Genomic DNA, 14,870 nt, shown 5'->3' on the forward strand with positions numbered 1-14,870 from the left:
ACCCCGGTGCGGGATTCCGGCTGCCCAGCAGTTATCTATGGAGTGGGTTTCTGTCTCCACGCGCAGCCAAGCGTTCTATGCCTCTTCCCCAGAGACAGTTCTATGAGCGCGTTCCGACTCTGTCGCTTCCCTTTGTCTCCCGGGTGCCCGGCACCTGTGCCACGTTGGGCTGGGGATCTTACCTCCCCTGCCCGTCCGGGCCGGCCTGTCCTCGGATCTACCCCGTTCGCCCCCACTCACTCAGGTATCCTTGAGGTTCTATTCCTTCTGGAGTTCGTATTTTCTCCTTCCGCTCTCGCAGTTGAACGTAATATCCCTCTCAGTTCGAAAAACGGTGCGGAGGGAGTTTACAGAGCTCCCTTCCTCTCCGCCATTTTGGCTCCCTCTCCAATATATATTTTAAATAAAATACTGACATTAAATAAAGAAATATATTTTAATTTTATAGCAATATTCTGGGTTTTTCAAAAGACAGCAAAGTATATAGAAGAAACTAAAAAATGTCTCATAATTGCTCTAATACATCTATTGACATAGCAAATCATGAATTTAGAAGGTTAGAATTCTCTAATAGAGGAAGACATGAGAAGTAAAAGTCTTATCTTCCTGCTCCTTGCCTCTACTAGTCCCTGTTCTTAAAGGTTATTATAAATTTTCTTGTGTTTCCTTAAAAAAAAGTATGCATTATACCAGCACCCATAGGTAGCTGTCCTATTTAAGTAAATGGGCTCATACAGAAATAGCATCCTATGTTTCCATGTTTCACTGAAACAACTTTGAGACCTTTCCAGACCAATACAAGCACATCAGGTCATCTGTATAGCTATATCCATGATATCTTATTGTCTGGGTGTTTAATCAACTCCCTTTTATGCACAGGTTTTTTATTATAACCCATGCTATAAAGGACATCTAAAGGAGAAATGTAAAGGTTGGAATTGTGCTGCAAAAGTAGCACAATTATCAAATGGATTAGATATATTTTTCACATTTGATATTGTATTAATATTTATATATCAGAGTTTCTTCAATATTTGGTGGAAATGTCACAGAAAAATTAAAATTCACTCTATATATGATTTGTGACATCTCTGCTGTAACAAATTTCACAGATACTGATCAATATCCAGACTAAATTCCTTTCATGCTTAAAAAAATTTTAATGAAGGAATATGACCAGTGATGCCTTATTTTTGCTAAAAATGGGGAAAGAAAATATATAATTCAAACGTAAGAGGCAGCTGAGTTTCCTCTAACTTATTATCAGCCATTGGACCCAGAAATTGTGGAATATCTTTCAACCAATCTTAAGACAAGGGTTTACTGAAAATGTGAGTTTAAAAAAGTGTTTTGTTTTTTCCTGGAGCCAGGATCCAAGTCCTTTATCTTTTAGGTTCTATTTTACAGTGGATTTTGTTAGTTGATTTGAATTTTGCTTTCATAATGTGAAACCCAAAGAAGAAATTCTAATAAGGATCTCATCACTGCCAACTATAGTTAGATGATTATTTTAGGTTGTGCTAAATGCATTATCTTACCTATTTGGAACAATGCTATGAAATAGAGATGCCAGTCTCTTCTTATTTAAAAAGGAGTAGAAGCCCACTAAGACTTCTTCTGTGGAAAGGAGGGAACTTGGGAAAACTGATTTCTAATTTTAAGCAAATTACTAGTTTTGATTTGTGCTTAGTGGACCATTGCATCTGGTCATTAAGAGCTGAACACTCAACTTCAATAAGCAGATGGATACTCTGGTTCAATTAAACTGGGGTCCCATTAATGAAAATAAGATCATTAGAGACCCCACAATTCTCTGCAGACTAACAGTCATTAGCTAGTATGCACTGGGAACTTGACAGAGTGAGCAGTGCAGAAGTGTGGGAACATTGGCTTTTGGGAAACACAATTATCTTATTAAATTCATTAGTGCCCTTGATCACCTTACGTGACATTCAACAAAACACACTAACTAAGTTTCAAGGTTTCCTCTTTTGCTCAAGTGAACACACTAGAAAGCATCCATAGGAAGAAACTACTTCTTTCTGTGGCAGCTCCATTGGGCTCTTAGTGTGTGCATTTATAATAAAATACACAATTGGCATGAGTACTGTACAGTCAATTATAGGAGCAAGCAGTCATTTTCTTATGCAATTCAAAATCTCATCACGGGGAATCCATTTTTCAGACAGAAACAAAAACAAATAGTTGAAATGAAGAAATATCTCCTGGCTTTTCCAAGATTACAAAAGTCTGCCCTTGGGCATTATTCATTAGCTGCACCTTTCAAATAAAATATCTTATACAGAGAAAAATAATAATTATTATATTCACAGTAAGTTTCACAGCCCACAAATGTCAAAATTAGCAACTGAAAAGTATTTGTAGAAAGAACCACAAAGTTCAATGTACTGTAGCCTCTTTCCATTCCCTGGGGATATGTTCCAAGACCCCCCAATGGATGCTTAAAACTGAGTAATAACAAACCACATACATACTGTTTTTTTCTGTACATACATACCTCTGATAAACTGTAATTTATAAATTAGGCACAGTAAGAGATTAACAACAATAACTAATAATAAAATAGAACACTTATAAGAACATACTCTACTAGAAGTCATGTGAATGTGTTTTCTCTCAGAGTATCTCACTGTGCTGTCTGTACTCACCACTCTTATGATGATGTGACATGATAAAATTTCGACATGACGAGATGAAGTGAGATTAATGATGTAAGTGTGTGACCCAGCATTAGGCTCCTACTGACTTTCTGAGGATACATCAGAAGGATGTGATCCACTGTTGACCGCAGGTAACTGAAACCTCAGATAAAGAGGGACTACTGTATTTTCATGTAATCTTAGCTGCCTTGCACGTGCAATGGGATTTACTTTAAGAGGAATAATCATAACCCTTATGGTTATAAAGGAATAGAAATCAGGATTCACAGTGCAGGAGAAATTTGCTATTAGATGATGGTTATTAATTTTCTGTATACATGACTCAAGTTGACTATTATTATGAATAGAGATCCCATTCATGGAATTTGCAAAATATATACTAATATCCTCTTCTACAAGTTGGAATCAAATATGGCCTATGAAAAAGTTTTCTGTTTAATTATAATATTGAGTTAATGATGCAATGAATATTTATTCAAATTCCTCTTTAATCTCGGGCCTTACACATGTCCTTGAACTTTAAATTTAAAAAAAAGACACTAAAAAACTCTGGATATAGACTTGCGTTTTCATTTAAAGACACAATTAATCCTTAAAACATTAAGCTAGAGAGAAAAAAGAAAAAAGTGTTTACAATTGTTCTTAGAGTTATCTGATAGGGTTGACAGCTTAGTCATTACTGTTACTGAAAGCATCCATGGCCTATTAATACGGAGTGTTTGATTATCAAAAAAACACTCTTGCTCATTTTATTCTGTGGTGAACCTTCCATTAAGATTGATTTGTGATCTGAGGTGTTTACAGTGGCTGTCTGGTTAGTGAGATCTTTTTCATCCGTTTATATATTTTCTAAAGGTTCTTTAATGAACATGGGTTATATGTATTTTCTGTCTATCCCTCCCTCTAAAGATAGTGTCTATAAAAAATATACAATTTCTCACTATCTGTGCCCTGTGCTACCAAAATACCCTGCCTAATGTTGACAATTATGGAAGCAGGTGATGGGGACCTGTGGGTTTATTACATCTTCACTCCACTTTTCTAGAAGTTTGGAAATTTCATAATAAAGGGTTTAAGAATATAGTGTCTATTTATACATAGTCCCCTGCCAAGGGTTAAACTGAAGAAATTACAAAATAGGTCCCAGTTCTCTAGGAATATACAATTTAGGACATGTAACACTGATGAGGATCAACATATAGAAAATATACCAAGAATAAATGAAAACAGGATAAATAGAGTGAAACAGTCCATTTCTGTAACTCATTCATTTCATCATGCTAGCTCCTTTCTCTGGCTTCCGCTTTGACCTCTCTCAAACTTTGACCCTGCTCTCTTCCCTATCTGTTACCTGGGAATCAACAAGTCCTGCCTGTGTTTCCCCTGCAGCATCCCGGATCACGTAGCCACTGACATTATATGCTCCGATGGCTGTGAAGACATCTGAGTTGTAATTCTTAATCTCTGGTCTTACCTGACTTAAAGATTCATCTTGAATCTCGATGTCAAATTCATCTTCCTCAAAATGGCATTACTGTGTCTCTACTTTAGGAAAGCAGTAGGCACACTCTTCAAGTATTCTCACCCAGCCATTCTGTCTACTGAGGCCATTCTTACTTATTAATCCCTCAAAAACTCACCCGTGCATTTTGCTGTCTCCTTGTCTTTGCTTAGTATTCTGCACCATGTTACACTTCCATAAATCTTATATTTATTTATAATACACATTTATGAAAGTATTTATTGAATACTTTCAAGACCTACTTCTTTCTCCATAAGTGCCTTATTATGACCATCATTTCACCTTCCTTGGGATTACTTCCATGTGAGTGTCAGCTGAGCCACAGGACCTTTGTTCGGATAAGTGATCCAGTGGTTCTCAACCGAAGCTGCACATCAGAATCACTGAAAAGAATTTAAAAACTATCCATCCAAGGCCAATTAAATCAGAATCTCTGGAGATTTAGCATAGACATTAGGAAAAAAATAAATTTTTTACATGTTATTTTTAAAATGTCCCAGATGATTCTCACAAACAGGAAGTTGAGAACTACTCAGCTAAAGAATATTAGGTTTCTTTGTTTAAAAATTTTTTTTAAATGGTTTTTGTTTTTTTAAATTACTTTAGAGAGAGAGAGAGAATGAGCAGGAGGGGGGCAGAGAGAGAGGGAGACACAGAATTGAAAGCAGGCTCCAGGCTCTGAGCTGTCAACACAGAGCCCAATGCAGGGCTCAAACCCACAAATCATGAGATTGGTGACCTGAGCTGAATTTGGACACATAACTGACTGAGCCACCCAGGTGCCCCTGGAATATTAGATTCCTTGATTTGTATGTACTATTTGTTCATTTGGTCAATACCTATGGGTGTCTATTACAGAGGTGAAAAACTGGCAGCCCGGGCATGGTTTGTTAGCTTCACAGAGTCTTCTCAAAAAATTTCAGACTTCAGACAATATTTTGAAATTGGAAGACTTATCAGAAACATGGAGACACCCAGCTTCTCTTGGGGAAAAAAAACCCAAAAAACCTCTGGAGTAGGCTGGGCTAGGAGAGGTTGGCTTTGTGTGAGTTCCCAAGGGGTTTTTCATTTCGTTTTCTAAAATAGTGGGAAAGGGCATTAAAGATCTTTAATTGAAGAGCAACAGGATCACATTTCTATTTCTATAATCAGAAAGATAATGCTGACAGCAACGTGGAGTTTAACCAGGAGGCTAGGGTGAGCCACGGTGGGGACTCGATCAATGAAAGTAGCAACAGGATAGAGTAGGAGACAGATTGTTTAGGAGGGATAATTGGCTGAGCTTGAAAGCATGCAGGAAAAAGCAAGGATGTTTTGATTTGGGATGTAAAATTGAGAAAGTATTTTAGTTGCTAAAGGGAAATTTGCAACGATTTACCACAGACACAAGTCAATGTTGGAGTGACTTAATATTTAACTTCAAGCTATAAAGTGTCATTGCAATGCTTTTTCTTTTTTTCTTTTCTTTTTTTTTTTTTTTTTTTTTGGTCTCACAAATAAATGTGCTTATAATTTAGGTGCCTGAGTGCATACCTGATTCGGCTGAATTCAGGGGATGGCCTCCAAATTTTATTTCAGTTTGGCGGAGCTTCGTCATGTTTAGCAGCTGTGTGACTTGGGGAACATCTGTCGTCAGCTGGCAGCTTCGTGGAATAATGTCTGTAGGTTCATCTGTTGGAAAGGGAACCCCATGTCCAGCTGAAAACAGAGGCAAACATTGGTTTCACAAATGTAAGTCATTTTTGCCAAATGGACACACCTTAGAAAAACGAAACCAATTAAAGTAAAACATTTTTAGAGTATAACTCTGAACAAGTTACATGACCTTACAGCCTTGGCTTTCTCATTTGTAAATGAGTGTTGTAATTGGACTTCTTACTTTCTAGGACTGTATGAAATATTAAATTAGATATGGTGTATGCCATACAAAGCAGGTTCAGAGACTTGTGCAATAAATGTGAGTCATCACTGGATATATTTTACACTTATGTTTCAAGACTAGAAATGTGGCTCAAGAAAAGATCTAGTTAGGAGTGCTCTGAATCATATTTCTGGGAGTACACTGACTCATTTATATGAGATCAGTACATGCAATGATGTAACTGAATAAGCATCTAGAGCCTCTATAGGAATAAAGAAACTTTTTACCTTTTTTATATTGAAATAATTTTAGGTCTATAGAAAAGTTACAAAAATAGTACAGAGTTCTTAATACCCTTTACCCAGCTTCCCCTAATGTTAACATCTTTCCTTTGAATACTTTCAAAGAAAGAACAGTTTATTATATTAAAATAGTATTTTTATTGTTATAATCTGTATCTCTAATGAGATATATTATTCATATATACTTATGTGGATATGCAAATTTCCAGTTCAGTAAATCTTCTGGTTCATGTTCTTAGCCCATTTAGGTATGAGAATATTATTATTATTGTTATTTTTAAAATATATTTTTTAATGTGTATTTATTTTTGAGAGCAAGAGCAAGAGAGGGCCTGAACAGGGGAAGAGCAGAGAGAGAGGGAAACCAGAATCCAAAGCAGGCTCCAGGCTCTGAGCTGTTAGCACAGAGCCTGAGGCAGGGCTCAAACCCATGAACTGCGAGATCATGACCTGAGCTGAAGTTGGATGCTTAACCGACTGAGCCAACCAGGTGCCCTAAGAATATCATTTTCTTATTTATTTGTATGTAAGACCTCTTTTATGGCAGAGATATTAAGCCTCATCATATGTAGCAAGCAGGAATTAAACTGGTATTAGCTCCAAAAAGCAGTTTTACTATATGTATAAAAGGCCTTAAAAAAATAAATGCCATTTTATTCAGTAATTTCACTTTATAAACCTTTTCTAAGGATGTTCTAAAAGAACACCAGAAAAATTCAGACAAAGATCTATGTCAATAGGTGTTTATAATTTCTGAAAAATAAACAACCTGAATTACCAGTAAAGAGCCACAAGAAGTTCTGTTTATGAAGATGGCTTAACGATAGGGGAAAGACTCGTGATAGGAACTTAAATGAAAATTATATATATAAACTCTAACTCTACTATAGAAAAATCAAAAAATAAAATGTGTAAATGGCAAAAAGGCTAGAATGAAATATACCAAAGTATAAAATAACTTTTGATGGTTTAGCTTAAGTGTAGGTTTTATTTTCTTCTACATGAAAATGTCGATAGGTGTTTAATTTTTATAAGTAAAATTTCTAATCTTAAAATCTGGTGGAAAATGTTTGTGCATGTATATGTGAATGTGAGTAGTAAGAAAAATTCAACCAACCATCCCTTGAAAAACATCCTATGTAAGTAAACTCTAACCACGTTTATAAAGGCAAATGATGTTAGGTTTATATGCACCCGAGTCATGGCAGTCTCCTAATTAGATCCTAATGTTCTAATCTTGAAAAGGAAATGAATCATTTAACTAAAAACTTAAATACTCATCAACAATGTATTGGATTCTAAGTGTCCTAATGTTCCAGTCATTAAAAATGCAGCAGATTTACAAATCTTAGTTTTCAGGTGTTCTTTGTTGGTCCATTTCTTATTTGTCATCGACATTTAGAAAATCAATATAAAGCAGTTGAGTAAATAAACTCTCGAGATAGAAAACATTTGGAAAAATAAGTAAAGTAATTCCAGATATATATCTGACATATCATCTCAAACTCCTCTAAGGTAGAAAAAAATAATTTCCACATCAATGCCAATATTGATAAACTAAGGTTTTGCATTAAAAGAGGCAGAGAAGGCTAAAAGGCCCTGAAATCAAATGCTGCATTGTCAATCACATAAAGACAAGTCATGGAAACTTTAGTTTATAGAGATTGTGTGTTTGGTACAGGGCACAATGCCACACAGAGTTTGAAATGTATCCAAAACAAAATCTGAGTTTCTAACTAATGAGAAATAACCAGCTAACCCCTGGGAATCAAAAATCCAAGGCACAGACTATTACAAAACTCCAGTCTGAATTTTACAGGAATGTGGTTGACATGCAAATCAGATTTCACAGTAAAAGTCTGTGTCATCTTTCTTTCTATGTATCTATTCTCCCTTTGCCTCCCACAATTGTCTCACTACTTATTAGACTGTTCATTGAGGGCAACTGTGGGCTGTATAAAACCTGAAATAAAAGGAGAAATCAAAGAAAAACTATTGGTTTATTATTTTAAAATAAAGACTAATTATTAAGCCCATTTAGCAGCTACTGATTCTCAAACTTCGTGGAGGAATACATCGATAGGGCCTTCAGTCTCATTTTTGTGAAACCAAACTATGAAAGAACTTCACAACTTGGTAGTGGATGTTCTGGAAGACTGGAGTGGAAGTTAAGTCAGCTCCCCAACACCCATCTCACCAATAAACACCCCTTCTCCATATCCAATTACTAGGTCACTTTATTTTTTAGCATTCATGGCTTAATTAAAAAATAAGAATTCAAAAAACAGCATTGATGCTACATAAAAATTAAATAGTGCTAAACTGTGAGTACATAGAAGGCATGGTCTGCTTTCATTTATTGATTTACTCGTTTTATCTTTCGGCAAATACTTATTGAGCCTCTATTATGTGTCAGGTGCTTATCTAGTGGCTGGGAATCTAGTCAGAGTGACTCTGTCCCTGGTCTTCTTGGAAACTCATACCTAGTGGAGAATATGGAACAAATTATAAATGATTATTTAATTATATTTTGTTAAATTCTCTGAAAGAAAACTTCAAGATGTTGAAAGAGGTAATAGGTGTCAGGGAAAGTCTTTCTGATAAAGAGGCATTTAAGCTCAGTCATATAAGATAAGCCGAAAGCGGCCAGATGAAGTAGATGGAGTGATCATTCAGGCGGAGGGAACACAGTATTTGAAGACTCGGAAGGCAGAAGGACTCTAGTGCATTCTAGGAACTGAAAGAAAGACAATTCTACTAAAGGATTCTTAGTGTGGGAGAGAGAACAGTGAGAGAATCTGATGGATGTATTTAGTACAGCATCTGGCTCAAAGGGGATGCTCAGTAAACGGTCATGGTCATGGATGAAAGCCCCTTAAAACAGCTGACCTAGATTACAAGCAGCTGCCAAGTCCTCTATTTTACATCTTTGGTGGTTCTTTGCTCGGCTATATCCTGAGAAGTACACCATGCACATATTCTTTGGATATCCTCTCTTTCTCTCCAGATGGCAAATAACAAATCAAGCTGGTAATCCTTAACCAACTGAGCCACCCAGGCGCCCCCAAATCAAGCTGGTAATCAGACACTAAGGGCCCAGGGACTACCTGCATTGTTCTTCCAGACAAGCTGTATTTTCTGTAACAGACTGTATGGATACATGCAGACTGCTCGATTAACGCTGGACAATGACAGGGTCAAATTCTAAAGTGCTTTTGGTAACAAATCTGAAAGAATACAATGTTGGCTGGAGGGGTCAGTTCAAAATGGCAAAATGGTACATGAAGGAGAAGGCTATAAGAAAACGGACAGATCTGCTCATGCAGCATCTAAACACAACCAGATGGTGGGGTGGTTTTTTTTGTATTTTGTTCTTTTTGCTTACTATTTTTGCTCCCAGTATGAGTTAGAATGTTTGAATGACTCTGTAACCTTGTTCAGCTTTCTTTGGCCATAATGCCATCATAAAATGAATCATTCTGTAGGTATTGAATACCTTTGATGAGAATCTTAGCTAGCTTTTAAAATTGGTCATCAATTTTAATACATATACAAAGCACTTTATGCATTAAAAATCATCATACCCATTTTATTGGCGGGGGAATGCCTAATAAAAGTGACATTTACTTAATTTTTTAATGTTTATTTTTTGGGAGGGGGAGCAGAGAGAGAGAGAGAGAGAGAGAGGGAGAGAATCCCAAGCAAGATCCAGGCTGTCAGTGCAGACCCTGATGTGGGGCTGGATCCCACCAACTGTGGAATCATGCATGACCTGAGCTGAAATCAAGAATCAGATGCTTAACTGATTGAGACACCCAGGTGCCCGTAAAGTAGTTAAATTTATAGATGTGTCAGTTTCTGAGTTCTCCTAACTCATATAACTTAAATAAAGATTAATTTTTTTATAGTTTCGTGGTCCCAGACTCAACCATATTCATCTCATGTATCTGGAAGAGCCTGAAGTACCTAGCACAATGACTTTATATACAATCTCTCCTCTCTGAAACACCAGTGAGAGTTAAGTAGAAACCACAAAAGTCTCTAACTGCCAAAATATGTGTTTTAATTGTTTGGGCTGCTTTATAACAGAACACCATAGACTGGGTGGCTTAGAAACAGCAGAAATTTATTTCTCACAATTCTGGAGGCTGGGAAGTCCAAGATCAAGGTACTGGCAGATTCGGCATCTGATCTGGGCCCTGTTCCTATTCCTGGTTCAGAGATTGTTGTCTTCCTACTCTTACCTGACATGGTGGTAGAGGTGAGGAGGGAGCTCTCTGGGTCTCTTTTATAAGGGCACTAGTTCTATTCACTCCCTAAACAGTCCTTAAAGTCCTAAACACTCCCAAAGGCCCCCACCTCCAAGCACCATCACATTGGGGATTCGGTGACAACATCTGAATTTTAGGGGGACACAAACATTTAGTCTTTAACAATATTGCTACAAAGTCTGTTTAATTTTTGTTTGTTCATTTACTCATTTGCTGTGTGCTGTCAGATTTTCTCTAGGCCTGGCACAGGTTTGAATCTCTGCCCTTATGGAGCTCACTGTATAATGCAAAAGAGATTAAGAAACAGTATAAAATGTGGTTAAAAGCACAGCTCTGAATCAAAACATCCTGGTTTCACATTTTAGTTCTTATTAGCTGTGTGACTTTGGTATGCTAATTTGCCTTGCTGTGCCCTGGTCTCCTTATCTGTAAAACATAGGTTAAAAAAAATAATGCTAAACTTATAGGGTTATTGTGATGATTAAATGAGTTAATGTTTATAAGTGCCTAAGACAGTGTCTGGTATATATAAGTGTTTATTCTTAATAACAAAGACTTATGTCAATTATTTCATTATAATGGACACAAACCCACCATGTCTTAATGTGGGTTTTTTATAATAAAAGGTCTTGATATTTACAAGGGTAAAGAAGTCTTCACTACACCAGACACTTTGCTATCTGAAATGAATCATGCCCTTAGGTTTTAAAAAATATTTTATTGATGGGAAATATAATATATAATATTTATATTTTTAATATAAAATTAAGCATTTTAAAGTGAACAATTTATTGGTACACATTACATTTACAATGTTGTGCAACTGCCATCTACATATGGTTCCAAAAACACATTTCCGTCATTTCAAAGTAAAATTCCTTCCCCATTAGCCAGTTTCTCTCCATTCCCTTCAAACCCCCATCCCTGGTAACCACAAATCTACATTCTATATGGATTTATCTATTCTGGACATTTCATATAGGCAGAATCATACAATGTGAGACTTTTTGTCTGTGTGTATAATACATAACCATGTTTTATTTATCCATTCATCTGCTGATGAACATTTGGGCTGTTTCCGCATTGTGGTTATTGTGAATAACACTGCAGTGAATATGCATGCACATGTATCTGTTTTCCATTCTTTTGGGTATATACCTAGGAGTGGCACTGCAGGGAATTCTGTGTTTAACATATTTAGGAACTGCCAAACTGTCTTCCATAGTAGGTGAGCCATTTTGTGTTCCCATTAACAATGCATAAAAATTCCAATTTCTCCACATCCTTGCCAACAGCTGTTTTCCATTAAAAAAATTATAGCCATCCTAGTGAGTGTGAAGTGGTATCTCATTTTGGTTTTGATTTACATTTCCCTAATGACTAAAAATGTTAAGCATTTTTTGATACGTTTGTCAACTATTTATATATCTTCTTTAGAGAAATACATACAGTGCTAAGTCCTTTGGCCATTTGTTAATTGGTTGTGTGTCTTTATTATTGAGTTGCTAGAGTCCTGTCAGATATATGATTTGCTAATTTGTCTTTTCAATTTCTTAATATTGTCTTTTGATACACAAACGTTTTAAAGTTTTAATGTCCAATTTATCTATTTGGGGTAGAGAGAGAGGGAAAGAGAGAATCCTAAGCAGGCTCCATGTTGTCAGTGCAGAGCCTGACATGGGACTTGATCTCATGAACTGTGAGATCATGACCTGAGCTGACATTAAGAGTTGGAAGAGTAAGCGATTGAGCCACCTAGGCACCCTTAACCTTTCTTTTGTTAGAGAGAGAGACAGAGAGAGAGAGAGAAAGAGAAGAGAGAGAGGATAGAGGGCAAGTGAGCAGGGAAGAGGGGCAGAGGGAGAGAATCTCAGGCAGGTTCCACACCTGGCATGGAGCCTGATGTGAGGCTTGATCCCACAACTTTGGGATCACAACCTGAGCTGAAATCAAGAGTTGGGGGCTCAACCAACTGAGCCACCCAGGTGTCCCTACAATTGATATTTTAATCAGAATAGTTCTGTGTCTTGATATATTGATAATCATAACTCATTTTTGTGGGACCTATTATTGGCTAGGCACCTATGCTATGCTGAGATCTTACCCCTTTTCTTGCACTGGGGTGGCTTACTAGATAAGGGCAATATGAGTTCAACTCCACTGCAGGAAGGAGTGGGCACGCAGCCTTAAATTTATGAGATCTGAATAGGATGTGCACTCACCTGACCTGGAGATAGAGAGGCAGAGACACTCTCAACAGTGTTAGTTATTAAAAACACTAAACCATTTCAGTTGCTGAGGAAGGTAAACGTGTATACTGTTGAGGAAGGAACAGTCAGAGGCTTGGCCTAGAGTTCCACTTTCTTGACCTCAGCATAAGATACCTCATTTCCATGGGTCTTATTTTCCTCTTCTGTATAATTAAGACATTGGATTAGATGATCTCCAAGGCTCTTCCTTGCTCAATGAGTCCATTAGGGCAAGATGCAGTATGTCTAGTTTTTTCTCTGGCCTTTGAAGGGATAATTTTCTCCATATTGCTTGACATCCAATAAAGGCTTACTGAATAGAGACCGTGACTGAATGAATAATTGAACAAACAATTAGCCAACCTTTACTTCATTAGTTCATCAAACATGTATGACAGATTACAAGCACCAGGCCATGTGCTAGAGATAAAAGTGTGGAGACTTAACCTATGCCTCAAGGGATTCTCAGTCTGAAATCATATTTTAAATTATTCTCTTCTTGGATTTCTCAACACAGAACACATGCCCAAGTGCTGATATTTTATTTTATTTTTTAAGTTTATTTATTTATTTTGAGAGCGAGCACGTGCATGTTGGGGAGGGGCAGAGAGAGAAGGGAGAGAGAATCACAAGCGGGCTCCACACTGTCAGTGCAGAGCCCTGTTCAGGGGTTGATCTCACAAACCGTGTGATTATGACCTGATCCAAATTCAATAGTCAGAGGTTAAACCAACAGAGTCACCCAGACTCTCCACCAAGTAGTAATATTTTCGGAAGAGCACTGGCCTGGGTGTCAAAAGACCCGTGAAATCATCAATGGCAGAATCTAAGTTCATGCCTAGAGTCATAGGATAATCACTTGCTCTTTCTTCTCTTTTCTCTCCTCTAGTTTTTCTCTTATCTATGTATACATATATTCTGTTTTTTTTAAATGCAGAATGATACAAGCTAATCAATAATTCAGTCATGCAAATACCTCGGGAACTGTAAAAGTCATAAATTCATTTGAATCAGCATGCTTCACTACTTGTCCAGCATAAGCCATTCCTCTGGGCAAGTGAAAAACTAGTTAATTTCTTGTTTTAGGGCTCCAGTAATTCACTTTCTATTACATCGCACTGTGTGAACAGAGAACAGCAACGGAATCAGGCAACATTTCCTAGCTTGGCTGAGTTTAAGAGGTTCTAGACTGAAATGTAGCAGTTTAAATAAGCCAAGGACAACAGAGTTCTGAGCTTAAGTAAGCATTTAATACAATATCTTTAAATCAAATCTCAGAATGGAATGTAAGAAACAGGAAAAAGAATTTCCTAAGATAAAAGTCTCAATACTATGACTAACAGATTTTTCTTTGCAGGAGAAAATCAACCCTCCACTACCCTTTGAAAGACAAAGGGACATCCATAACTTACCCTTAACATAGCCAGTCACCAAATCCTGATATTCTTATTCCATGACATGTCTTGCCCCTGCCCCTTTTTTGTAAGTTTTTTTAAGGAGGTTCCACACCCAGTGTGGAGCCCAATGTGGGGCCTGACCTCATGACTCCGAAATCAAGATCTGAGATGAGATCAAGATGCTCACCTGGGGCGCCTGGGTGGCTCAGTCGGTTAAGCATCTGGCTTTGGCTCAGGTCATGATCTCACGGTTTGTGGGTTCGAGCCCCACGTCAGGCTCTGTGCTGACTGCTAGCTCAGAGCCTGGAGCCTGTCTTCAGATTCTGTGTCTCCCCCTCTCTCTCTCCCTCCCCTGCTTGCACTCTGTCTCTCAAAAAACAAACAAACAAACAAAAAAAAAAAGATGCTCAACTGACACCCAGGCACCCCTTGCCCCACTTTTTAAAATTTCCCCTCCCTTCCATCCTCCCAAGAAGCACAGTACACGGTAGTAATTAGGAGTATGCACTCGAGTCCTAATGACAGGCTTCAAAACCTGCCTCTACTACTTTAACAGTTGTGTGACACTGGGCACATTATCTGACTTC

General features: G+C 37.4%; 1 protein-coding gene across 6 annotated transcripts in view; it reads right to left on the bottom strand.

Annotated features, from left to right (window-relative positions):
* Nucleotides 1-14,870, bottom strand: part of C12H3orf67 (chromosome 12 C3orf67 homolog) — a 238,675-nt gene that overhangs the window by 108,423 nt on the left and 115,382 nt on the right. For all 6 annotated transcript variants that reach the window (XM_029918410.1, XM_029918411.1, XM_029918412.1 and 3 more), the window contains exon 7: nt 5,737-5,901. In XM_029918410.1, the coding sequence (XP_029774270.1) occupies nt 5,737-5,901 (165 nt within the window). The remainder of the gene's footprint in view (nt 1-5,736; nt 5,902-14,870) is intronic.

The sequence above is a fragment of the Suricata suricatta genome, chromosome 12 (assembly GCF_006229205.1).
Source record: "Suricata suricatta isolate VVHF042 chromosome 12, meerkat_22Aug2017_6uvM2_HiC, whole genome shotgun sequence".
Lineage (NCBI taxonomy): Eukaryota > Metazoa > Chordata > Mammalia > Carnivora > Herpestidae > Suricata > Suricata suricatta.